The sequence below is a fragment of the Mauremys mutica genome, chromosome 5 (assembly GCF_020497125.1).
Source record: "Mauremys mutica isolate MM-2020 ecotype Southern chromosome 5, ASM2049712v1, whole genome shotgun sequence".
Classification (NCBI taxonomy): Eukaryota; Metazoa; Chordata; order Testudines; family Geoemydidae; genus Mauremys; species Mauremys mutica.
The window spans coordinates 83,180,855-83,208,694 of NC_059076.1; the positions used below are offsets into that span (position 1 = coordinate 83,180,855).

General features: G+C 46.0%; 1 protein-coding gene across 4 annotated transcripts in view; it reads right to left on the reverse strand.

Moving 5' to 3' along the window:
* Nucleotides 1-2,249: 2,249 nt before the first annotated feature.
* IRF2 (interferon regulatory factor 2) overlaps nt 2,250-27,840 on the reverse strand; it is a 71,887-nt gene continuing 46,296 nt past the window's right edge. For 3 of the 4 annotated variants that reach the window (XM_045018820.1, XM_045018821.1, XM_045018822.1), the window contains exons 6-9: nt 18,596-18,710; nt 13,306-13,470; nt 5,533-5,579; nt 2,250-3,579 (exon numbers count right to left, since the gene is read on the reverse strand). In XM_045018820.1, the coding sequence (XP_044874755.1) occupies nt 3,265-3,579; nt 5,533-5,579; nt 13,306-13,470; nt 18,596-18,710 (642 nt within the window). In that variant the 3' untranslated portion in view covers nt 2,250-3,264. The remainder of the gene's footprint in view (nt 3,580-5,532; nt 5,580-13,305; nt 13,471-18,595; nt 18,711-27,840) is intronic. The other variant, XM_045018823.1, reaches the window with a different exon arrangement.

The window sequence follows — 27,840 nt, forward strand, 5'->3', positions numbered from 1 at the left end:
GCACGCCTGCGGGAGGTCCACCGGAGCCGCCTGCCGCCCTCCCGGCGACCGGCAGAGCACCCCCTGCGGCATGCCGCCCTGCTTGGGGCGGCGAAATGTCTAGAGCTGCCCCTGCCTATATAGGGTGCCATGGCGCCACTCCAGGGGGTGCCAAGGCCAACCCTATGGACGCTGCTAGGGGAAAATCTTCCAGCTGGCGTGCACGTGGCGCGCACACACCTACTTGGAATGGACATGAACAATCACTCGAAGAAGAACAAATGCACCTTGTGTAGCAGCAGCTATACAGCACACCCTGCATTGCACGTTTACCAGTATAGTTTGTTTCACTTGGGGCGTGGGGGTGGTTTTACTAAACCTCTGCAAAGCACAGCTTTGCCAGTATAACAGCATCCACATTAAGAGTGCTTTGCTGGGACTCCTCCACTGGGCAAACACTCCTATTGCAGCCATTACTTTGGACTCCTAAGTGGAGTGAAAATGGGACATAAGTGCCTAAGTAATTTACGTGCTTTGATGTTACACAGACTTTTGAGAATGCAATACTTGAACCTTGCACATTTCTAAACAACCCCCAAAATGTAGCCCAGTTACTGTAGTAAGTGGTAGTGAATTATGGACTTTACATGAGCAAGGACATTGCACATGTTGCAAAACAGTAAGGGCCTGATATTGCCAGGTGCACCTCTTGGGATGCCTTGAACTGGCTCAACTGCCATTGCTTTTAATGGGACCTGAGTGTGTTCAGCATCTCCCAGGATTAAGTGCTAAAGGAGGAAGTGTGGGCTAGTGCAGGGGGTTCCGAAATGGTGGGCTGTGATGCAGTCCCAGGTGGTCTGTCATGGGCAGAGGTGGGGGCTATGAGAGGTGTTGCACCCCTACTCCCCCCACAAAAAAGAAAGCAAAACAAAACTGTATACTTTGGTGTAGTGGTGGCCAGCGCTGGTCCCCACCAAGGGCTGGAGGAGCCCAGTGCCAGCAGTAGGTGGTAGAGGGCAAAGCGGAGCTACTGAGTGGTGGGCAGAAAGCAGGGCCGGCTCCAGGCACCAGCATTCCAAGCACGTGCTTGGGGCGGCAATCTGCAAGGGGTGGCAGTCCGTGTGTTTTTGCCCCCAAGCAGCGCACTGAATTGCCGCCGCAGACGGAGGAGGCAGTCTGTGTGCCATTAGGGCGGCATGCGCATTTCCACACCGGCAGCAATTCGGCAGCAGCTTCTCTGTTCAGCTGTCCGCGGCAGCACAGCCTCTGTCTTCTGGCTGAAGACAGAAGCTGCTGCCGAATTGCCGCCGCCGCAGAAACACGCGTGCTGTCCTAACAGCACACGGACTGCCCCTGCCGTCTGGCAGCAATTCAGCGCGCTGCTTGGGGCGGCAAAAACAGTAGAGCTGGCCCTGGCGGAGAGTAAGGAGACACGGCTGGCCCTGAGACACAGCAGCTGGAGGAGGCTGGAGGGTTCATGGCCATAAGCAGAGCCACCAACTGCCTCGCAACCAGGCCACCTGCCTCACTGTGGGGCCCCAGAACTTGGCCGGGAGAAATGACAAGGCCAGGTCCCAGCTCCCCACCCTGGGCAGGGGGAGAGCCCTGCAGGGAGGCACTGACTAATGGGCTGGTGCTGCGTCCTGGGCCTGTGCTAGCTACCCTGCTACCATGACAGGGAGTGACTTTGCCCACCACCTTGAGAGTAAGGCCCAAATGCTTCCTCCAGCACCATCCAAATACCGCCGCTCGAGACACACACCCTCCAGCACCCACCCTCATCTAGCTGCCCCTCCCAACAGTGTCATCTAATTGGAAACTTGAAGTATGGTAACTGTCCTGCACTCAGGGGCGGCTCCAGGCCTCAGCATGCCAAGTGCTTGCCTGCGGAGGGTCTGCTGGTCCTGCGGGAACTCAGAGGACTTAAAAAATATCACTATCCCCATTTTATAGACAGGGAAACAGAGGCAGAGAGAGACACACCAGGTCAATAGCAGAGTTGGGAACAGAGCCCTGGTCTCCTGATTAACAGTCTGGTGCCCTGACCATTGGGCCATATTGCCTTTAAGTCCGAGTTCCTCTTTCTATCTGTGCTGTGCTGCTGTTGTCCCACAGTACTTCCCATTTCATTCACAATGTACAAGATAGTTCTCGATTCTAAAGCAAAGGCTAATCCCAGTTTTCCAGGATGAGAGGTGACCCCCTTCACCTTTCATACCAAAAGCCCAAGCAGTGTGGATAAGATTAAAAAATGACAAACAAGAGGATTATTAAAAATTTAACTCTATATCATATTTATTATCAATCCACAGGATAATTTGATTGCTACATGAGCTCATAAAAGCTATTTCACCTTTACAAAATTAAAAAAATGTGCCACAAGGATGTAATAACTGCTGATAACCCACCAAGAACTGAATCTTAAAATTATAAATTTGCTGTAGAAAAGATTAAAAAAACAATTATATTCACTTTAGAATTTTACTTTGAATAAAATATTCCCCTGTATAAAAAATAAAAAAGCTTGCTCTGGTTAGAATTAGAGTATTTTTTTCTTCTTGAAATCTGGGAATTTGCATAATATCTCTGTAATATTTTTCTTCCTATTGTACCACGCGGCATTCAAGCATAGCAGATTAGAAACAAACACGAGAAAAGCAGTCTTACAATGTGTGAAATCCATATAGGAAGGTTTACCTTCCTTTTCTTTCCCCTACTTCTCAAGACTTGTTAGCAAGAATAGCCTTGGAAAAGACTAAAAGATGGGAGGGGGCTTTGAATGTGCCATTAATTAGAGCAAGGTAATAAAAGGCCTTTTCGTAAGTGCTTTTTAATAAGGTGCAGAAGCAGACTGCAACGTTGCTAGTACTGCACTATGTACATATTCACAATAGATTTTTTTTATTTAAAAAAAATTCCAGCTAGTTCACATTTTCTCTTCCATTCTGAGGCTTTCAGTTCCATCACAGCCTTGACTGCAAGAAGTGCAGCAACACCACTTCCCTTGTGGTTGTTGGTCCTCTTATGAAGTACTGGAACTTGTATAAGTGGGCCAAAGTTCTGTTTTTCCTATGCAGTAACTGTGGAAATCCATCTGGTTTCAGGTATACATACTGATGGCTGGAGTCCTGAGTTAAAAAGCTCCAGTACTGGAGTCGGACACACAATGTTCTATATTGTCAAGACTTACCCTTAGATTTGTCTAATGTGCGTCAGAGTTGCACCTCTTCTAGAGAAACATAAAATACAAAAACAACCCAAAACTAAAGAGACACAGTCAGAGGCTTAGCAGCTCTTGACTCTCGACTGGGTGATGTCTGATGTTTTCTTGATGACACTAGCCCGTGTCTCATGGTCTGGCCTGCTGCTGCTGGCAGAAGCTGAAGACACTACTTGAGGGAGAGGGATAGCTGGGAAGGGGGGCCAGGAGCTGTTGTAAGGCAGTGGGGAGCTTTCTTCTTTGATGGTGACCTGGAGGTCAGGCTTGTTGGAAGTCACAAAGGTAGCCATACTGGGAAGAATATGAGAAGCGTTCCTCATACCCAGATTGCTCAGATACTGTTTGCCTTCAATGTTTTTCTTTTGCCACTGAAGCCGACCCTGAAAAGAAAAAGACTGTCAAGTGAATGTGATTTTGTAAACTACTCCTGCTAATATAACTGATACAGAGGCTGCTCTCTTCTCTCTTTTAGTCAGGCCCTAAATTGCATTACAGTGTTGTAGCCAAATAAAGGACCACATACTAAGGAATGGTCACTGAAACCTGTGCTTCTAGCCTTTTATATGTGACCTTGCGATTTCTCCTTCCTCCGGAGTCCCACTTTCTTAAGTCTAGATGTTCCTTTGCATAACTTACCCTGCTGATGGAAAACAGAGGCCATATTCTCAGTTATTCTGGAAAAATGGGTACAGGGACAAGGAACTCTGAGCTTCAAAGTACAAAATTTCTCCCAATTGGTCTATTGGAATGGGCAAGGGTTTCAGCACCTGAATCCAGGGGAAGTTTGGTCACCCACAGAAGTCAAGTGCCTAAACATAGATATCTTTCCTTAGCCAGCACAGAACAGAATCCAGCAGCTGTTAAAGTTGCTAGCATTATTCTTTCATGGGCTATCCACTCTGATATCTATAAGGCCTGTAGGCGATCATGCCACAGAGAGCACCTGCTCCATCCCCTAATGCATGCAGAACATCAGTGCACACCTAGGAAGGGAATTCTATGAGACTGAGGAGCAGGGTAATCTTACTATAGAACTAGTGCTACACCCCGCATTGGGAAGCAAGTAGAGGCATTTCTCATTCCCAGGTTGTTCAGACTGTCCTAGGGAAGTCTGCTGAGTTTTGTTCTCCTCTGCCTGCAGCAGCAGGATGGAAAATATGGCCCACCAGATCAGCAATGTTTTAGGGTCACTTTCCTTATTCATGCTCTACTAAAGCCAACCCTCCTTCTGGCAGCAAGTAGCAGCTCAGCCGTACTCCAGCACACTACCCTGCAAGGTGCTATTTTTACATCCTTAGAGAATTTTCACTTCTTTTTATGGTATTAAATGTCATTAGCTGGGAAAGTGCTCCCCCCAAGCTTCCCTCCCTCTTCAGGAGGATGAGAGATGAAGAGCTTATTTAACGTTAAAGTATGTACACTGAGAGCAGAGTTAATGTTGCTGCTCATTTTTTACTTCATAACAGCATTCTCCCACCAAAGAGATTCCAACTTTTTTTTTTAAACAAAGCAAGAAAAGGGCCTTGCAGGGAAGTCTTTCATGAATATGAAGCTGGAATCCTGAAGCCAAATTTTAGCTTTGTCTCTAATATACATATGTATTTTTATGTCCAATTACATGATCTACACATATAAAGCTGAGATTTATATGCACAAATAGATGTGCATGCATCTATTCAGCAGGTGCAAAATTAGAGGCTGGAAATGAAAAATTGTTCCATGGGTTCTGTTAGGTCACAAGCAATAGCTCCACACAATATTTGGTGGTTATATATTATTTCCTTTGATTTCTTTTCATTCAAAGCATGAGGACAGACTCGTTAGGAAAGCTCACATGCACCATATTTGCAAGAGTCTCTCCATCATCAAGATTGCCATTTCCTGCTATTGTGTGAGCCCAGACAACATCCAAGAAAATCCAAACGAGGCTACTTGCAACCAAGATAAAATACTAAGCCACTCAGAAAGCACTGAGCCATAACACACATGCATGCACAAAGCCCCTCTGTTGCTTTACTCTGTATAAAGAAATTTGTTTGTTTCCACAGTTGACTTCTCTCCAAAGCACATATTTGATTTTCCTATAAAAATTAGTTTACTTCTAATTTTGAGAGATCATGAAGTTGGGTTTTGTTTTTGTTATTTAAAACAGGCATCAACTTCAATCTAGCATCTGAACATTTGTCTCCAGACAGCCCTCTCTCCACTATTAAAATTAATACTGTCCGAGTAGAAGTGTATTTTGATGGGGACAATGGGAAAGACCCTCCACAATATGTGTCACTTTAGTACTTGAAGAATTTCTCCTGAGCACTATACAACCAAGTGCTTACCTCTGCATTTTCCTCATCACTGGGAATGCTGTCTGTCGTTTCACTTTCTGTTGGACAAAATGGAAGTAAAAATGAAAGTGGGCATCATTCTACCTGAAGTATCAAAATCCATCTAAACAGACAATATCCACTGCTAAGAAACAGGTCACTATAACCTCTTCTAGAGCTAGCAAAGATTAAAAGAAACACACAAATAAATAAATAAAATAAACAGTACAACAGCCTTCATTCCCTGTCATACATGAGTTGACTCCAGACTTGTAACATGAGGCCTATATAAAAAGCAGCTTGCTGAACTATGAGCGCCTGAGCAGAGTAAAATAAAAAGGTTAACATGATAAACAAACCTGTGCACTTAAAACAAGGAAACAGACTACACTAGATGTAGGAAATGTTAAAGAGAAGCAGATGCTCAAGGAGCTTAGCCTTATGGGCAAAAGGAGAGACTTAATTTTTCCTTCGCCACCGTGTTTGCTACCTAGAATAGCATTTTATAGCGTGGCTAAAATGTTGCAGTCAAAGCCCTTTCCTTGGCTTTATCAAAGCAACACTATTCACAACCGCACCCAAAGAAAGATAAAAATGCTTTCATTTGATAATGTCTATCTAAACTTTCAGCCTCAAGGACTAGTCTTCTGTAACATGTTTTGTTACTGCTACTATCGAATTTGTTCTCATTTACTTTTATTTTATCCTTCTCTTGCCCTTAATATCCCACCCCGAGCCCCTCCATCACTGAATCGCCACACACATCCCTTTCGATCCCCACAACCACTGTACCTTCCTTGCCCCCACCTACGATCATCCTCTTGATCGCTGCACCTCCAAATACTCACACCCACCATCAGCCCCCCCAAGCACTGCACCTCTATACACAAGCGTGCACACGCACCCTCTCCTCACCCCCTAACCACTGCACCTCCACACACACACACCTCTCCTCGCCCCCCCACCCACGGCACCTCGACACACACACACACCTGTCATAATCCCACCAACCACTGCACCTTCACACATATATACCCCTCCCATACTTCCCCTGAGCATTGTACCCTGACATGCCTCTTATCATCTCCCGCCCCCACACACACAGTGCCTCCACCTCCACACTTCTCATCACATCTGTGTTCCTGTCTCCTAACCCAAATGCACACACTTAACTGAGCGGGGGTGAGTGGGCCATAGACCCTCCTCTGTGTCACATATAGTGCTAAGCAAATAGATGGGATCATTACATTCTGGAAATGTCACTTTATTGCAGCACCTATCCACGTGTGAGAGTTATATAAAAACAGCTGAATAGTTATTCTGATAAGGATTAGGACTTTGCACAGTTTCACATGTGCTGACCTGGATAAAGAGTTGCCGCAAGGTGTTTTTTGCCAATTACGCCAAACTACAAGCTAGGATGGGAAAGGGAAGGCAGGAGAGCAATCTTTATAGAAGACAAGGGCACAATTTGAGAACGACATGGATAGAAGGAATTCACATGCAGACACGAAACAGATACTCCGATGTACAGAAATGTGTGGTAATAAAGAATTTTGTAATGCAAACAAGAAGGAATCAGTCCTCAATGTTTATTTATTATCAAAGTCTGAGCAAGAGACAGTTCCAGCACTGACAAGGGCAGAAGGTCACTGGGATGCACAAAATTCTAAAGGAAAGAGAGGCTGCAAGACTATTTGAATTATTATCAACAAGATGAGGTAAGCAAAGAATGAGGGTAGCAAGTGAAGGCAATAATAGGTGTCATTAGCTTGAACAGCTTCAAAAAGGAGGTAGATGGGTTTTTGCAAGAAAACTTTTTTGTGTACTTCAGACCACTTTTTGGTAGCAATGATAAAATAATTGTTATCATGGTAAATCACTGCATAATGAGGTGGCCTTCTCACACCATGCAATACTGCACATGGGATGTGCCTGATGCATCCTTTGTGCATTACTCTGCCACACCATGCTACTGCAAGGTTCAAAACAAACCTGGGACTCTTGAACGCTTGTACCATTTGGATTTGCACAGTGCAAAGTGTGAAGTGAGATTATCCTATGAATTTCAGGATTGGTGGCAGCCCTTACATAAAACCTACAGGATTCCTATCCTCCTATCCTGTGAATCATTTGTATGCTTAAAAAAAGTCCTGGACCAGATCCTTGTCTGCTGCCATGAAATGCACTCATGAAGTAGAAAGGTGGCATTAAGTTACCTTTGTGCTTAGCCAAGCCTGAACTAGCTGTGAACCAGGCTGAACCCCGAGCTTGGAGTTAGAGTATCCCGAAGACTCCCACAATGCCAGTACAACAGCGGAGAATCAGCAATGCATAGGGACACCACAACTGCGCCTCATTTTCCCCATGCATGCCCCGAATGCTGGGCCACGGAGGGTAGCATAAAAGCCCTTACACAAACACTGGAGGATATGCCTACACGTGCGTGATCATCCCATGGTCAGCTATGCTGGCTATTGAGCTGCTTCCTGACAATGGAGTGGTGCAAAGCAGATGCCGCACATCCCAAGATCTAGTTCCATATATTTTATGTGTACTCAAATTATTTATTCAGATTCTTTGGCTGAGGTTAAGAGAAGCATTTTTGTCATGTTCAGTTATACTGGGAGAGTTGTGCAAGAAGCAGACGAATGTTTCTACGGCCTGATCTTCCATTAGTAATACATTTTATAACATCCTCTTCCCAAAGCCCCTCTGAAGCTCTGGCCATTACAGACTAACCACAGTGGCCATGATGATCATATATCAGCATGTGACAGACCAATGCTGGAGGCGATTCCAAGAGAACATGAACATGAACATTCACCCTGACATTAAGATAAAAATATTTTCTATAAAAATGTGTCTGGAACTAATTTGCCTAACGGTTGAAAGATAAAGCCACAGAGAGAGTAATGAGTCACACCCAGACCAATGTAATATTAATGACTGTTTAAAAGGACAAACATTTCTGTTTCTACCCATGCCCTCCGAAGGCTTGTAAGCTCATTGACAACAGTGCAAAAATGAAGGACATGTTGTGTGTCAGACTGTTGCCACCTTTCAAGTATGTTTAGATCAGTAATTGTCCAGCTTTGCCATTCTGCAGACCTCTGCAACAAAGACAGCCGTCCCTCTGAAGCTCCCAATTCCACACTTGCACAGTGACATTATCATCAGCTGAAGTGCATAGAGGCCCCAGCCCCTTTGTGCTAGACACTGTGCAAACATATAGCAAAGAGACAGTCTCCACCCCAAAGAGTTTAGGCCCAGATCTTTAAAGTTATATTGGTGCCTAAATCCCATTGATTTCAATGGGAGTTAAGCACCCAAATACCTTTGAGGATGTGGGCCCCAGTGTCAGAGTATCTATAGTGTTCAGTTTTGTGGCCCATCTCCCAATTCTCCACCCTCTCTATCTGTTCAGAGGCTCCATGAACTATAACTTTAGACCCACTGAGCAAGAGCACTAGTGGAATGTTGGCAATGTATCTCCATGCACACCCAAAGAGACTATGAAATACTCTAATAGATTTCCTTAGCCTAGTATTTGCTTTAGGCACCTTAGAAACTAAAGCTTTCAAATGTGCCTTCAGATTTATCAAACTGTACATTTTTAAATGATTACTGATAACTACATTTTAATATTTTGGTTGATTAAAAATAAGTAATAATGAAATGTAGTTTAGACTATTCAGGGATAGATTCTGCTAGCCCGTCTCATGTTAAGTAGCACCTTTCTCCAGGAATTGTTTTATTGAAGTCACTTGTGGAACAAGCTTCTATTCACATGAGTAAGGCTAGCAGTATCTGGCTCTTTGTTCCCTGTAATTACTACATGGGACAATCCATGGGACAATTAGTAAATGTGAATTACATGTAAACAGTAAATGGACAAAATATACTGTACATACAGCTTTCTTGCTTTACAGTACGATAAATGTTAAAGAAAACTGGAGTGGATAGTGGGAGATACAATATGTAACAACAAGGCTGTGCAGGGAGAGAAGGGGAAGAGAAAAACAGGCCATTATGCTTCCCAAGCCTCTTAAAATAGGATTCATCTGTAAACCAATGATAGTGACTAATCAAGGAAAATCGTGGGATGAAGAGCAAATGCGATAACTCTAAAATCAACCTCAGTGCCATAGGCAGTAATAGTAAAATAACACTGTCAACTTAAATTTGGGCCAGTGTTTACATACTGTTTATAAAAACAAGCTTTTATAAAATGTAGAAATGTTTTCATATTGAAAATATCCAATGAAAACAGTTGTTTTTAAACAAACCTTCTCCATCAGCATTTAAAGCCCCAAAACTGCAGCACTAAGAATCTGAAAGTGATACTAAAATGTCAACAAAGCGAAACTAACTTCATTGATTTTCAGTTGAAGCTGAGAGAAATACCAAAAAACCCCCACAAAAAACACCAGTATAAATAGTGGCAGAAACACTGGATTTTTAATTCTTTCACCTTTTATAATCAAAGGTGTTATAGAGAAAGACATTTGTTTGCAGCATTAGGAGACAAGATGGGTGAGGTAATATCTTTTATTGGACGAACTTCTGTTGGTGAGAGAGACAAGTTTTCAATTTACACAGAGCTCTTCCTCAGGTCTGGGAAAGTAACTCACACTACGCGTTTAAACTGATTTTAGCAGCGTTAAATCAATTTAACGCTGCACCCGTCCACACAATGAGGCCCTTTATATCGATATAAAGGGCTCTTTAAACCGGTTTCTGTACTCCTCCCCGACAAGAGGAGTAGCGCTGAAATCGGTATTACCATATCAGATTAGAGTTAGTGTGGCCGCAAATCGACGGTATTGGCCTCCGGGAGGTATCCCACAGTGCACCATTGTGACTGCTCTGGAAAGCAATCTGAACTCGGATGCACTGGCCAGGTAGACAGGAAAAGCCCCGCGAACTTTTGAATTTCATTTCCTGTTTGCCCAGCGTGGAGCTCTGATCAGCACGGGTGGCGATGCAGTCCCAAATCCAAAAAGAGCTCCAGCATGGACCGTACGGGAGATACTGGATCTGATCGCTGTATGGGGAGGCAAATCTGTTCTATCACAGCTCCGTTTCAGAAGACGAAATGCCAAAGCATTTGAAAAAATCTCCAGACAGAGGCTACAGCAGGGACTCAGCACAGTGCTGCGTGACAAGCGTAACGGAAAGCCAAAGAATCAAATGGACTCTCATGGAGGGAGGGAGGGGGTACTGAGGACTCCAGCTATCCCACAGTCCCCGCAGTCTCCGAAAAGCATTTGCATTCTTGGCTGAGCTCCCAATGCCTGTAGGGTCTAACACATTGTCCGGGGTGGTTCAAGGTATAGCTCGTCAATTTCCCCCTTCCTCCCCCCCGTGAAAGAAAAGGGAAAAAAATCGTTTCTTGACTTTTTTCAATGTCACCCTATGTCTACTGAATGCTTCTGGTAGACGCGATGTTGCGGCAGTGAACAACAGCATCCTCTCCCCTCCCCTCCCCTCCCCGGTGGCAGATGGTACAATATGACTGCTATCCATCGTCATCATCAGCCCGTGAGTGCTCCTGGCTGGCCTCAGGTGAGGTCAGCCTGGGCGCCTGGGTAAAAATAGGAATGACTCCCGGTCATTCCCAGTAGATGGTACAGAACGGCTGGTAACCGTCTTCATCATAGCAACTGGGGACTGAGCTCCATCAGCCTTCCCCCCCCCCCCTTCATGTCTAAAGAAAAGATTCTGTACTGCCTGGACTATCATAGCAGCGGGATGCTGGGCTCCTCTCCCCCGCACCGTTTAATGTCCTGTCTGGACTATCATAGCAGCTGGAGGCTGCCTCCCCCTCATTTTATCTCACTAACAAGTCAGTTTTTCTTATTCCTGCATTCTTTATTACTTCATCACACAAATGGGGGGACACTGCAACGGTAGCCCAGGAGGGTTGGGGGAGCAGGGAAGCAATGGGTGGGGTTGTTGCAGGGGCATCCCCTAGAATGGCATGCAGCTCATCATTTCTGCGGGATCTGACACGGAGCAGCTGTGCTCTCTGGTACACTGGTTCTCTAGCACACTTGCCCCATATTCTAGGCAGGACTGACTCTATTTTTAGATACAACATAAAGGAGAGAATGACCCGGGGAGTCATTCCCATTTTTGTCTTTGCGCCCCCAGCCGACCTCAGCCAGGAACACCCATGACAGCAGCAGACGGTACAGAACGACTGGTAACCGTCATTTCATCACCAATTTACAATGACATGGCAGACGGTACAGAACAACTGATAACCGTCTCTGCTATCTTGCAAAGGCAAATGAATGCTGCTCTGTAACACTGCAGTACTGCCTCTGTCAGTGGCATCCAGTACACATACGGTGACAGTGATAAAAGGCAAAACAGGCTCCATGGTTGCCATGCTATGGCGTCTGCCAGGGCAATCCAGGGAAAAAGGGCGGGAAATGATTGTCTGCCATTGCTTTCACGGAGGAAGGAATGAGTGATGACATTTACCCAGAATCACCCGCGACACTGTTTTTGCACCATCATGCATTGGGGTCTCAACCCAGAATTTCAATGGGCGGGGGAGACTGCGGGAACTATGGGATAGCTACGGGATAGCTACCCACAGTGCAACGCTCCAGAAATCGACGCTAGCCTCGGACCATGGACGCACACCACTGAATTAATGTGCTTAGTGTGGCCGCGTGCACTCGACTTTATACAATCTGTTTTACAAAACCGGTTTATGTAAAATCGGAATAATCCCGTAGTGTAGACATACCCTTAGAGTCACAGCTAAATACAAGCTCAAACAGATAGTTTAGCATCAGTAGTTAGCACTTATTCTAAGGGACCATTCAAGGTGAAGTGGCCCATCATTTTAAGTCAGGGGTAGGCAACTTATGGCACGCATGCCAAAGGCGGCACGCAAGCTGATTTTCAGTGGCACTCACGCTGCCCAGCTCCTGGTCTGGGGGGCTCTGCATTTTAATTTAATTTTAAATGAAGCTTCTTAAACATTTTAAAAATCTTATTTACTTTACATACAACAATAGTTTAGTTATATATTATAGACTTCGAGAAAGAGACCTAAAAACGTTAAAATGTATTGTTGGCACGCGAAACCTTAAATTAGAGTGATTAAATGAAGACTCGGCACACCACTTCTGAAAGGCTGCCGACCCCTGTTTTAAATTGACACTGTCTCTCTAGAAGCAGCAAAGAGTCCTGTGGCACCTTATAGACTAACAGACGTTTTGGAGCATGAGCTTTCATGGGTGAATACCCACTTTGTCGGATGCATGTACAGTGCATGAAGTGGGTATTCACCCACGAAAGCTCATGCATCCGACAAAGTGGGTATTCACCCACAAAAGCTCATGCTCCAAAACGTCTGTTAGTCTATAAGGTGCCACAGGACTCTTTGCTGCTTTTACAGATCCAGACTAACACGGCTACCCCTCTGATACTTGACTGTCTCTCTAATAAAAGATGTGCATCCCTAACTGATTTTGCACCTACAAAGGTTTACTTAATTGGCACTTACGTTTCCCTCTTAAGATAGATATTGCTTTCTGTGAAATTTGGGAAGATACTTGGAAGTATTAGAACTCAGGTCCAAATGACCAGCGAAGTATAAGTGTTTCAGAATCTCCGTCAACTATCCTATGGTACAAAGCAAAGAAACCATCCACCACCTCCCCAACTGTGGTATCTGCCTAATTGCTTAGGCCTATGTAGCATTCCAGCACTACCTGTGAGCTCTCCTGAATCTTGTGAAAGTTCTTTTGAGGAATGACTTACCTGCATAGGAGGAGACTGGGGAGATCTGCAGAGGGTACAGCTGACTCATGCTGAGGGGCTGCTCATCACACTCTGTTGTCACCTCTACTACTTGGCAAACATCAGGAGGATTGGCAACTATCACCTGCTCCTCAGTACTGCCATCAAGATGGGGCTGTCCTACAACTCCATATGAGAAGGAAGAGATAGGTTATTGCAAGACTCCCTGATTTGTCAGACACATTGAACTGTTGCATTAGTACAGGGGTGGGCAAACTATGGCCCATGGGCCGGATCCGGCCTGCGAGCTGTCTTAAGCCGGCCCGTGAACTCCTGCTGGGGAGCGGGGTCTGGGGCTTGCCCCACTCCAGTGCTCCAGCTGGGGAGCAGGGTCAGGGGCTGCTCCATGCAGCTCCCAGAAGCCGCAGCCTGGCCCCGCTCCAGCGTTCCAACCAGGGAGCAGGGTCGAGGACCACTCCATGTGGCTCCCAGAAGCCACGGCATAGCCGGGCTCTGGCACTCCAGCCAGGGCACAGGGTCGGGGGCTGCACCACGCGGTTCCCAGCAGCTGTGGCATGGTCCTCGTCCCCCGCCCCCGGCTCCTACATGCTCCAATGGCCCCCTCCAGCACTCCAATGGGAGCTGCAGGGGCGGTGTCTGCAGACAGGGCAGCGTGCAGAGCCGCCAGGCCGCACTGCCGTATAGGAGATGGAGAAGGGACATGCCGCTGCTTCTGGGAGCTGCTTGAGATAAGCGCTGCTTGGAGCCTGCACCCCCTGAGCCTCTCCCCACGTCTCAACCCCCTGCCCCAGCCCTGATCCCCCTCCCGCCCTCCAAACCCCTAGATCCCAGCCCAGAGCCCCCTCCTGCACCCCAAACCCCTCAGCCCCACCCCAGAGCCTACACCCCTAGTCAGAGCCTGCACCCCTTTCTGCATCCTACTCCCCCACCCCAGCCCGGAGCCTCATCCCACACGGTGAACTCCTCATTTCTGGCCCCACCCCAGAGCCTGCACCCCCAACCAGAGCTCTCACCCCCTCCTGTATCCCAACCCCAATTTCGTGGGCATTCATGACCCACCATACAATTTCTATTCCCCAATGTGGCCCTCAGGCCAAGAAGTTTGCCCACCCCTGCGTTAGTAGCTAAATTGTGGTCTTCTCACTCCATGCCTGACTGTTTCTAACAAGGCTTCTAAGGAAATTTTGGTTGATGTTTTCAGTCTCTAACACCTTCAAAGCTGCCTCCTTCCTTTCCAGTTGTCACCACTGGAAATGCTTAAGCAGATCAGTAAGTGTGGCCTCCAGCCAGAGGTAGCCCACAGTTCCACAATGCAGCCTGTAGCTATGCTAATCTTGAATACAGAAATGAGGCCTTACCAGAGTATGCAGGGCTCCATCTTTATCAGAATATTACTTGCTAGAATCAGTGATTACTGTAGGCTGCACTTCTGTATTAATGGTGATGGGTAGCTGCAGTACATCCCTCTTAATGTAAGTCAGATGCAGCGCCTGGCAAGTTGCCAATGCTTTGTGGACTTTGGATGCCCTGATACACGTCAGGTACTATAAGGCACAGTGGTTCAAAACTCATTTACAGACAGTGGCCCAAATAATCCCTGGGTAATTCTACTGACTTCAGTGGTTTTAAACAGGGAATGAATCTGGCCAAGTTTCTCCTAGAGACAGGCATGAGGCAGGGACTTCTTGCCATCCCCTGCAATACCAGCTGCCCTATGTAAAAAGCAATGTCGAGCTGTTAGCCTCTAAGCACCAGTGTCCATGACTGAAATGTATTTCACGATCTCTGCACTGCAATTTGGTTAAATATTAACAAAGGAGTTTCCCACTTCGGCAGGTAAATGCTGCTCCACACCTTGGTTAGAAAAGGCTCCTTTTTTTTCACTCTCTGCAAAGTTGAGGCAGCCTGTAATATTCTGCAAGTTCTTCATCCAAGGATCCCAAAACACTTTACAGACATTAGGTAAGCCACACAACACAGTGGTGAGACAACTTAATATTTTTACACCTGTTTTACAGATGAGTAAGCTAAGGCGTCAACTCATCTGTAAACTGACAGTGAAACAAAGGTAAAAGCCAGGAAGAAAACCCTGAACTTCCAGTCATGTGTTCAACCCACAGACAGACAAATACTTCCTCCTTGTACAACTTCTTTATCTCAACAATATAATCATAAAACAATTACACTAATAAAATGCATCCTCTGTCTACTAAATAGAGGGGGCATTGTATTGTAGAGAGAATATCCGCAGTATGTGGTCTGCCCCCCGCTACACTAGGAAAGGTTTTTAAAATTAACAGGGATTCCAGCACTGATGTGAAATACATTCGCTAAGCAGAAGTTGTGCACAAATATAAATCTAAAATAACCAGCAGGTGATAAAAAGCTCAGGGTTAGACCTAGTCTCGTGAATGTTCCTCAGAATTCATAATAATCAAAGACAAGAGAAAATTATGTTCTACCTTCATTTGAACATAGCAGGTCAAAACTGTTTACTCAGGCGAAAGTCTCATGGATTTCAATGGGAGTTTTGTGGGAATGTGTGCTGCGGGATTTGGTTCAGAGTGATTTGTGAGTAGTGATATACTGTTAGACTGAAGGATTATAAAATGATGGATTGCTTTGCCTATTTTAAGGAACAGGAATTGCCATACTGGATCTGATCAACAGTTCGTGTAGTCTGGTATTTTGTCTCTGACAATGGCCAATATCGGATGCTTCAAAACAAGCTAAAAAGTAACCATAACACATGTAGAAAATTACACAATACTGTAACAGGAGGGATGCAGGGGAGACATTTCTTCTAGCCCCAAATTCGTGCCAAGATTATACACTGATGTATGACAGACTTAGTCATTCTTCTCAGAGGTGACACAACTGCAGATGCTATTCTTATTAGCAAAAGTGTTAAACAAGAAAAAGTAAAGGAGCATTTTTTCCCAGTTAAAATAACTGCATATAATTTTGTTCTGTAAAATGACAAGTAGCTAATCTGGAAACCTCCCCAAACCAGTATTTTATGAAGCAATCCCAGCAAACAAAATTTTAAACAGACATTGACTAGGTTCTTTAAAAGGAGCCTGATTTAGAATTCCTACCACTTTGCTCCAGATACTTATTTCCACTGTAAACAACATTCCTCCTGGTTCTGCAGCAAGCTCTCAATAAGAGCAGAGAGGGGGAAAAAAACATCCCATGTTCATTATCAGTGTGAAAGTGCTGTATTGTGCAATGCTGTCTTATTAAGAACACTCTGCCTTCATGGCCTTATCTATCTCTTCAGTACCTGGAGAATTCTTACCCAACCCGAGAGAGAAATTCAGTGCTCATCAGCAAAAAGACTGATAGCTTGGACAAAATGCCATGGGCTTAGCCTCAGCTGCACCATCGCCCTCTTTCCTATCCCCTCCCCAGCACACACAGGATGAATCTATTCTGCCTCTTTTTTTTTTTTTCTTGTTTGTGTTGAAAAACTCCTTGGAGTAGTAAATAAGGATTTCCCTATTTGCTGCCTATCCGAACTGCACAGCCTAGATAATTAAACTAGAAAGCACTCACAAAAATAGGATGCTCTCAATTATAGACCAAATCCCAATTGCCTTATTCGTGAAATAAAGATTACTCACATGAGTGAAGGGAGCAGGATTGGGCCCTAGGTATTCCTGCTATGAATGATGTATACCTGGCAACAATGGCAAAAATAAAGCCCTACAACATTTGGATTCGCTTCTGTTTGCCTGAGTAAGAAACGGTAACTCACCTTTGTAACTGTTGTTCTTCGAGATGTGTTGCTCATATCCATTCCAGTTAGGCACACACACAACTAATTGGAATCGATATGAGAAGCACTCGAAGAACTTTCCTTATTTTTATTATGGCACATAGACCAGACTGTATTAGTGCCAGACTAGCCTTTTCCTATGAACTACTGAGAACCTCTTATCAATGCAGAGTGCATTTAACTTCCAGTGAAGTTAAATGGGAGTTGAAAGCACTCAGTACCTCCCAAGCCCAGTCCAAATCCATAGTCCATTGAATTCAGTCTTTCTTTTGACTTAATTGGGATCAGGCTCAATATGCCCCCCAAAGGGTTTAAATTGTCCATTGTTTGACTTATAGTTTTCTAAATAAAGCAAAAATGTATAGTTTCTTCCCACTGGCTCCACATCAACTTTGGGGTATTTTAGATTTCAATTTTGCGCTTGAGTCTGACTTACTTGGGAAATATGTTTCATTACAGTGCTGGAATTCCTCCAAGGCTAATTTTAAGACCCTCTGTAATAGAAGGAGTAGAAATCTAAACATGCTCACAAAAAACACAGTGCAATTAAATGTACTGCTCCCTGGAGAGCAGGAGCACCCATAAATTTTCCATCCAGAAAAGTCTCTCAGTGAAAAAGCCTACAACTTAGCCTGCAAAATAAATGTGACAAAAAACAAGTCATTGCAACTAAACCCTATCATCTTTGCACGGAGAAAGTTAACGTATTTTCAAACACTTCACCTTGTACAGAAAAAAAGACATTCTAGGCCAAGTGGTGATCGGATTTCATTTCACTCTAACAGTAACTACAGCCAAAGAGCTGTCAAAACATAACCCAACTTACATTGCTAAGAACCAATTATTCACATTTTACTCTGTCGGCTAACTCCTAACACACCAGTTTTAAACGCAGTTTTCATTCAGCATCGCTGTTGACATTGTGATGTTAACAGCACGTTCCGTTACTGAAGTGCTGCTTAAAATAATCTGGGTCACATCACAGTTAACCCTTTAATATATATTTTTAAATTACCATCAAAATAGCAACCTGTCAAAAGCCCTTCATCTTGTAATCATGAGAACTTTCAACTTCTATGCCCCAATGTTACTGCTCACCGTGCACTGGCTAAAATATCAACCTGGCTGTGGAACGCTGTATGTGGTTCTCTCCGGAGTTGGTTAATGTCATGAAGGGCCACCAAAGTGATGAGAAATACTTTTTTCCCCCCTCAGGAGATGAGCTTGTTACTCCCAACCCCTGCTAGCCTTGGAGCAAGGGACTGAGCTAGAGACCTGAACTCACATCCTGGGTTTGTGGCAAACTTTTAGATTACACACGTGGTCCTGTGAAGCATGTTTTATAACGTTGGCAAACTCCAAAATGTAAAATACTGTTTGCTAGAGTCAGCTTCCTGCAGTCATATGTGCTATTCTGATACCATCTATGTCATGAACTGGAGTTTAAAGTCTAAAGACACATGCATACTGGTTTACCACTTGTGAAAAGTATGCACTGGAAGCACTTACCTACAATGTTCACAGTACTGTCAACTTCACTTTTTATAGTGGAGGGTAGGAAGTAGTCAGAAGAGACCTCAGTTATTCCATTAGTTACTGCAAAAGATGACTCAACTGGTTCTTGCTAGAATGAAAACAGTGGAGTTGTGTCAGATTTAGTTTTGGTTTATTTTAGGAACTTTGACTTTATTCCCTATTCATCTCTTTGTGCCAAGATCACAACATAGCAAATCAGTTTCTGCCTGTCACATACCCACTGTCCCCAGGTAGAAGCAGGATGAAGATCAATACTTAAGTTCTCCAAAAGGAGGCCAGAGATAACTACATTTCCATGCCTTCTCCATTTAAACTGAAGTTAAAAGTCACACTTTACATTGACAGCGAGGCCTCCAAAGAACAAATCAATTAATACACTATTTGTTATAAAAGATTAACACTGGGGGGTAATGAGGCTGACACACTGCCTTAAAACAGCATTTTATTAAATATTCATCCTCACTGCTTTCCAAACATACTGCAGCAGTGAATTCTTTCTGAAATAACGCCTGAGGTACAGTAATTACTAAATTCTATCCTTAAGTTTTCTCTAGCACAAGAGATCAAAACAAAACAAAGCATTTATACTAAATCAAACCTTCTAGATCTTGTCATAGCTGTTGCCATAGGGCAATTCTGTTGGGAAAACAACAACCCCTGTTCTATACACAATATACCTCTATGCATTTGTTGCGTGTCAACTGGGGAATCTATGTAACTCTCTTTTGAATATACTGTAGAAGTTATTACAAAAACTTGGGAGTTCTTTAACAGGCCATCATTTTTTTAAAACGGGATTAACTGCAAGATCAGCCCTCCTCCCTGCTGGATGCCTGACAAGGCCTATAAATCATACAAGATATAATTTGATTTGGGACTGACAGTGCCAGGATTAATAGCAAGGGCCTGATTCAAGTTTGCCCTGAAACTTGTGAGATCATTTTCATCTGAGCAAACTGAGTGCAAAGTAGGTGTAACATGATCCCATTCAGATCTGGTAGTGTTTTATACTTACTTTGCATGGGTATAAAAGAACACACAAGGTGTAGGGCAAAGGTGAACTGGGCTTCAAGTTTTCTGTTCCCAGCCCTTCACTCTGTAAATCCAATAAACTCTATGATCATGGTGTCAGAGAGACTGTAGGGACAGTGGGATGTCCCTTTTCTAATGAGCTTGCTCTAACTGGATAGTATTTGGCAGTCATAGCTGCAGTGCTACCAACCAAGTAGTTACCATTTTTGGTCCTGATTCTCATTTACACCTTTCTGTCTTTACAATGGGGCCTTAAAGTGAGTGACAATATAATTCAGTCCCATCTGAAGGGCCCTTTACTCTGCCAGAGCTGTGTAAAATGCCCTTAGCATAAATGAGAATCAGGCCCTTTATATGTGATGTCAGTTGCGTCAGTCCCATAAATCAAAGCATCAGTGTCTTCAGTCCACAACTGGAAAGGATGAATTCTGATAACTTTCACTGGTCCTTCATAAAGGATCCATGGATAGCAAAGAAAAATTAGGACTACAAAAGGTTCTAGGTTACTTGGGACATGACTCTCTTTTGACATGCACTGGTTTAATACCAGAAAGACTCCACTGAACTCAGGGTACGTCTACACTACAAGACTGTTTTGAATCTACTTAACTCGAATTTGTGGAATCGACCTTATGAAGTCGAATTTGTGTATCCACACTAAGTACACTAATTCGACTGTCTGAGTCCACAGTAAAGGGGCCAGTGTCGACTTTGGAAGCGGTGCACTGTGGGAAGCTCCCGCAGTCCCCGCTGCCCATTGGAATGCTGGGTAGAGCCCCCAATGCCTGCTGGGGGAAAAAATGTGTCGAGGGTGGTTTTGGGTAACTGTCATCATTGAACCGTCAATCACGCCCTCCCTCCCTGAAAGCGCCGGCGGGAAATCTGTTCGCGCCCTTCTCTGGTCGGTTACAGCACGGACGCCACAGCACTGCGAGCATGGAGCCCGCTGCGATCATCGCTGCACTTATGGCCGTTGTCAACTCCTCGCACCTTATCGTCCACCTCTTCCACAGTCAGCTGCTGAGAAATCGGGCGAGGAGGCTCCGTCAGCGCGGTGAAGACAGGAAGTCACAGAGTGGCGCAGACCTCTCACAAAGCAGGGTACGCCGCGCAGTGGAGATCATGGTGGCAATGGGTCAAGTTCATGGTGTGGAACGGCAATTCTGGGCCCGGGAAACAAGCACGGACTGGTGGGACCGCATAGTGCTGCAGGTCTGGGATGAATCACAGTGGCTGCGAAACTTCAGGATGCGTAAGGGCACTTTCCTTGAACTCTGTGACTTGCTGTCCCCTGCCCTGAAGCGCCAGGACACCCGGATGCGAGCAGCCCTGACTGTGCAGAAGCGAGTGGCCATAGCCCTCTGGAAACTTGCAACGCCAGACAGCTACCGGTCAGTAGCGAACCACTTTGGCGTGGGCAAATCTACCGTAGGGCTTGCTGTGATTCAAGTAGCCCACGCAATCGTTGAGCAACTGCTCTCAAAGGTAGTGACTCTCGGAAACGTCCAGGTCGTCACAGATGGCTTCGGCGCGATGGGATTCCCAAACTGCGGTGGGGCTATAGATGGGACTCAAATCCCTATCCTGGGACCAGCCCACCAGGCCAGCCAGTACATTAACTGAAAGGGCTACTTTTCTATGGTGCTGCAAGCACTGGTGGACCATAGGGGACGTTTTACCAACATCTACGTCGGGTGGCCGGGCAAGGTTCATGACGCGCGTGTGTTCAGGAACTCTGGTCTGTTTAAACGCCTCCAAGCAGGTAGTTTCTTCCCGGACCACAAAATAACGGTTGGGGATGTGCAGATGCCTACAGTGATCCTCGGGGACCCAGCCTACCCGCTAATGCCCTGGCTCATGAAGCCCTATACAGGCGCCTTGGACAGTGAGAAGGAACTCTTCAACTACCGGCTGAGCAAGTGCAGAATGGTGGTGGAGTGTGCTTTCGGACGTCTCAAGGGGAGATGGCGGAGCTTACTGACTCGCTCGGACCTCAGCGAAAAAAATATCCCCGTTGTTATTGCTGCTTGCTGTGTGCTCCACAATCTCTGTGAGAGCAAGGGGGAGACCTTTATGGCGGGATGGGAGGTTGAGGCAAATCGCCTGGCTGCTGATTACGCTCAGCCAGACAGCCGTGCCGATAGAAGATCCCAGCGGGAAGCGCTGTGCATCCGGGAGGCTTTGAAAGCTAGGTTCCTCGGAGAGCAGGGTAACCTATGACTGTCCACTTGATTTACAGAGAAGCTGAACCTGAGCCTGTTTCAGTGACTGTTGACTTCGATCTGCGGTTACATACCCCGTTCTCCAGGTTTCCCCCCTTCCAACACACATTTTAAAATAAATTTAATGGAACACTGATTATTAACAAAGTTTTCTTTAATTATGAATTCCTGTTCAAGGGTTGAAACATGGACGCAGACTGTGGTGGGTACGGTGTGCACTGATGTACAGACCGCTTCTACACTAGAGGAATGACAGGCTCCTGCTCCTACAGCGGTCTCTGGGGGGAGGACGGTTGCAGGTGGGTGTGCAGGAAGGGGTGGGTTTGCAGGAAGGGGTGAGGGGTGCCGTCTTTGGGACGGAGTTTGGATGCAGGCTCTGGGCTGGGGGTTGGGGCGTAGGAAGGGGTGAGGGGTGTGTGGGAAGGGTGAGTATGTGTCCGTGGATGAGGGCTCTTGCTGGGGCTCAGGGCATCGGAGAGGCTCGTGGCTAGGGTGGAAGGGCATAGTAAGGGCAGCCTGCCTTGCCATTTGTGGATGGCAGGCGCTAGGACCCTGGGGCAGCATACACCTCACAGACTGACCCGGGGCAGCGTACACCTCACAGACTGACCCTGGTGCCTAGTGACTGCAGTCTGTGTGTGTCCTGCTGTTGATCCTGCCCCCAAGTCTGTACCCTGGTTATGGAGGCTGTCCTATGCAATTAAAAAACCCCTCCCCCCCTTCACACAAAGTCTTCTGACAAGGAAAACGTGACGGAAACAGTGAATAACAACAAACTACTCTTAATACTCAACTACACAGTGGGGGGATGAAACTTGGATTTGGGACTGGGTGATCCAGGAAGGGAAGCACTTCTCAAAATTTATGGCATGAGAGCTGTTTGGTACATGAGCGCTCTGCTGGGGTGGAGTGACAGTTTTCACGGCCCCTAGCGCCCCTCCTTCTTGTGATTTTGGGTGAGGGGGGGACAGGACTTTGTGGCGGGGGAGGGCGGTTGCAGATACAGTTCAGGGGGGCTCTCTGCTCCTGCCTGCAGTCCTGCAGAACATCTACAAGGCGCCAGAGCGTGTCCGTTTGCTCCCTCATTAGCCCAAGCAGCGTTTGAGTCGCCTGCTGGTCTTCCTGCCGCCACCTGTCCTCCCGTTCGCTGTGTGAGCGCTGGTGCTGACATAGGGTCTCCCTCCACTGTCTCTGCTTGGCCGCCTCGGCTCTGGAGCAGGCCATCAGTTCCGAGAACATGTCGTCCCTAGTCTTTTTCTTTCGCCGCCTAATCTGCGCCTGCCTCTGTGAGGGGGATGCCGGGGCAGTTCGTGAAAGAGCCGCAGCTGTGTGATGGGAAAAAGGAAGTGATTTCCTTGAAAAGATACATGTTTGCGAACACTGAACACAGTCTACTCAGTTTCTGTGAACAAGACCATACAGGGCACCTAGTCTCACGAGCTCTCAGGACAAGTTCGAGATTTCGGAATACGCTTTCATTGGCTGCGGTCTTGCACAGGAGATCGGACACGCGGGGCGGTACAGCTGAATCCGTGTAGCAGCCAGGCCTGGTAAGCCCTACACTATAGGCTGCTTAACAGTTAATGGATAGCTGTGCCCTCCCGCTGAAGGCAATCTGGAAAGCATAAAGTCTGACCCTGTTCCAGCCCCTTGCGGCTGTGCCCGGGAAAGATCACTGTATGCTTTTCCTCTGCGGCCTCCAACACGTGGCTGTTAAACGAAGGTCATTGCTATGCAAAGTAAAAGTCAAGCATTCACAATAGTAACAGTACACTAATTGCCCTAATTAGATGCAGCAGTCACCGAACGAGATTACCCTGAGGCGGGTCACTCGGAGAGAGAGAGAGAGAGAGAGGATGCTGCTAGAATCCCTGCACAGACCAGGACCGTATGCTGCCATGCTGGTGGAGGCAATGATTCCGCTGTACGTTAGGATGGCCTGGCGCGGAAGAGTGTGCTTCCACGGAGCACCAAATAAGGCACCTCTCCCCAGGAACCTCCTGCGGAGACTTTTTGAGCTCCTCTACGAGAGCTTCGTGGAAGTGTCCCAAGAGGATTTCTGTTCCATCCCTATATGTGTGGACCTTCTTTTTATATAGTTTTATATGGAAAAGTTTTTATATAGTTTTTATATAGTTTTTATTCCTGTTTTTTAAAAAATAAATGTTTCCATGTTTATAGCACTTACCGACTGATCCTTCCCCTGATTCTGAGTCCAGGTTAACGGCCGGGGAGGGTTGGTAGGGGATCTCTGTGAGGGTGATGAAGAGATCCTGGCTGTCGGGGAAAGCGGTATTGTAAGCGCTGTCGCCTGCGTCGTCCTCCACAAACCCTTCCTCATCTTCCCCATCGGCGAACATCGCCGAGGAACTGCCTGTCGACACTATGCCATCCTCAGAGTCCACGGTCACTGGTGGGGCAGTGGTGGCATACCCACCTAGAATGGCATGCAGTGCCTCGTAGAAGCGGCATGTCTGGGGCTGGGCTCCGGAGCGTCCGTTTGCCGCTCTGACTTTTTGGTAGCCTTGTCTCAGGTCCTTGATTTTCACGCGGCACTGCGTTGTATCCCGGCTGTATCCTCTGAGTGCCATGGCTTTGGAGACCTTCTCGTAGGTCTTTGCATTCCGTTTGTTGGAGTGCAGCTCCGAAAGCACAGACTCATCGCCCCACACAGCGATCAGATCCAGGACTTCCCGGTCTGTCCATGCTGGGGACCTCTTTCTATTCCGGGATTGCATGGACTCCTCTGCTGGAGAGCTCTGCATCGTTGCAGGTGCTGCTGAGCTCGCCCTGATGTCCAACCAGGACATCAGTTCAAAGTGCCCAGACAGGAAAAGGAATTCAAATTTTCCCGGGTCGTTTCCTGTGTGGCTGGTCAGAGAATCCAAGCTTGGACTGCTGTCCAGAGCGTCAACAGAGTGGTGCACTGTGGGATAGCTCCCGGAGCTACTAAGTTCGATTTGCATCCACACCTAGCCTAATTCGAGATAGCCATGTCGAATTTAGCGCTACTCCCCTTGTCGGGGTGGAGTACCGAATTCGAACTAAAGAGCCCTCTAGGTCGAATTAAACGGCTTCCTGGTGTGGACGGTTGAGCGGTTAATTCGAATTAACGCTGCTAAATTCGATTTAAAGTCCTAGTGTAGACCAGGCCTCAGTGAAGTTACTCTTAATTTAAATGAGTGTGAGAAGAGAATCAGGCCTTTGGCGCGTGCATGCACACACACACACACACACACACACACTCACTCACTCTCAGGAACTGTGGAGAAGATGAAGCATATGAGGCTGTTACCTGGGGATATATGTCATTATGAGGCAAATATTTTTACTTATATCATGTATATGACATGTACTACTTGTACTCAGTCCATCGCAAAGCGTGGCTACCTTGTAAGCTGTTATAAATCTCTCTAAATGGATAACTTACTATGTGTGCATATGAGAACACGCACTGGTAGGTTATAATCTATTGGTCTTGGGAAGGTTTCCAGTGAGGTGTTTCCCTGCTACAGTTCCCATACGCTATACCGGATAAGCAATGAAACAAGTTATAAAACCACCTTTTATTCTTACTACAGCAGGGCTGCGGCTGCTCCTACTGAAATCAATGGGAAAATTCTCATTGTTTTCCCTGAGGGCAGGACAGGGCCTACTGTCTAAAAACCGAGTCAGATGGACACAAGCAGGATGAATTTACAGCAAGAGCTAAAGATCAGAATGGTCCCAAATTATCTGGGAACATGCACCAATTTTTTGTGATTTTTTTAAAATCAGAATTGATTGTGGACATTAAAGTGAAAAACAAATTTTCTCTTGTTAGCAGTGGATGCTGAATAAAGTACCATACATTGAAAAATGCTAAACAGGAATAGTCTAAAAGATGGAGACAAATTTATCCCTACTGTAAATCGTGAAGTAAATGGTGCTATAATGAGGATTAATTTGGCCCACTGTTTGTTCAAATACATTAAAGAGCTTTTTAAAATTGATGTGACATATATGGCAATTTCCTGAAATAGCCTTGAAAACCCTTATTGAATTAATTATCTTTGGAGTCCACTGTATTAAATGCAAAGGTTATGTATTATTGTGGGCTTGGATGATCAGACTACTATATTGAACAATATGGCAGACAAAAATGATCTTTTGGGACAATACATGTAAAGTGGAGTTCCTGGGAATTAGCTAGAGGGAGGGGAATGCAAATTCCTTCCCTCTACTTATGCAAAAACCCAGCCTTCTAAAAGGTACGCACTCAGGAAGGGATCATGGTCTCCTGTTCTCAGAATCTGACGATCAAAGGCCACACTATATATAAAGAAACAGGCTAATTTGCCCAGTGTCAGTGTGCTTGTTCTGAGCTAAAGCAGATATGAACTTGTAACTACAGAAAAAATCCTTGGTGGGGTCTGAAGGGCTGACTCCTACCAAAGCCCTGCTGAAGAGAAAGGGGTGATCTCTGGTAAACTTATTAGCATGTGTATAGGCTCTTTTATTGTTTTAATATTTTTTTTTCTGTAATGCTTCCACCTTAAGAATAAATGTGCCTGCTTAGAAAGGACTGTGTGGTAACTTAAAACTGTGGGCAATTATCTGGTCATAGCCTCTGGAGACAGAGCAAAACACAGACACTGGCCTGCTTAGGCGGTCTGGCTTGCTTGGGATATCACAGTGTAGGCAGGGAACTGTGCAGCCTAGAAAACCCTTGGTCAGGAGGGAGAGAGACACAAGTCTCCATCCAGGACAGGTGACAGCTGGACCCAGAAGCCTAGAATGGGTGCCCTTGGTGGACCATGGAGGTGAAATACAGGTGCAGTTGCCCTGAACTGTGACAATTCCTCTCTCTCTGCCTTGAATTCTGCCTCCACTCAGCAAAAACTGATCCAAGCCAAAATCTTCAGAACAAACTGTGCAAGTGGTTACTATAAAAGTGGTACTTTTCTGCCATTGCAGATGCTTTTCTGCCTATCATGTGTTTGTAAAAGTTAGGCAGTAGTTTTCCAATGGGATCCTAACATTGCAGCCACAAAACAAACATTTGCATGTTTGTACAATGCCAAGGAGCTACCAATATTGACTGGGCACCAGTGTACTATCAATATTAATACTGATAATCAGCAATAGATAACACTGAAGTTAGGGCCAGATTCTTGGCCCTGACTAAGTCCACTTTGCACTGCACCAGCACCTCATTGGTACAAAAAGGATCGTAAAGCCACTTCAAGGAAGCAGCTGGAGATTTTCAGCAGAGGTTTGTCAGGGGCAGGGATAGGAGGGGCATGCTGAGGGCAGGAAGGGAGCACACTGTGTCCCAGCTGGTACTTAGTCAGTGGAACAATCCCTATGGGAATGCAGCAGACAGTGTAACTTGAAGCAGACTGAATTAGGTTGCTCTAAGTTGCATGAGGGGCTGTTTCAGCCTTTGGCACCGTAGAACTGTGGAGACAGAAAGGTGTCAGAGCTGAGGATCTAGGGCCAGATGCTCAAAAGGAATTAGGCATCTATGTCCCAGTTTTGGCTCCACTGTGAGGCACAAGACTTCCGCCTAAGCCCTGTAGATACCTAAACACACTCAATGCCTACATTTTCAGGGTAAAAATTCCCTCAGGACCAATGTCTCTGCCTTTGGGCATTCGCACTGCTGGCTCACCCTAGGTGTCTGGATGCCTACCTCCCACCTAAGCCCCAGAGCGACTGTCAAACCAGGAGATACAAAGCTGTTGGGATGCTGAAGTTGCATGTGGGAGCTGACCGATAGGCATACTCAGAGGCTGCCTTCCAGATCAGGTCCCACCAAAGCCCACTTGGAGGAGGAGGAGCCCTGTGGTTAGAGCAGTTACCTGGGATGCAGGAGACCCAGGTTCAATCTCCCCCTCATGCAGAGGGGAAGAGGGAGGATTTGAACAGGGGTCTCCTACTTCTCAGGAGAGTGCTCTAGCCACTGCACTATGGGATGTCCTG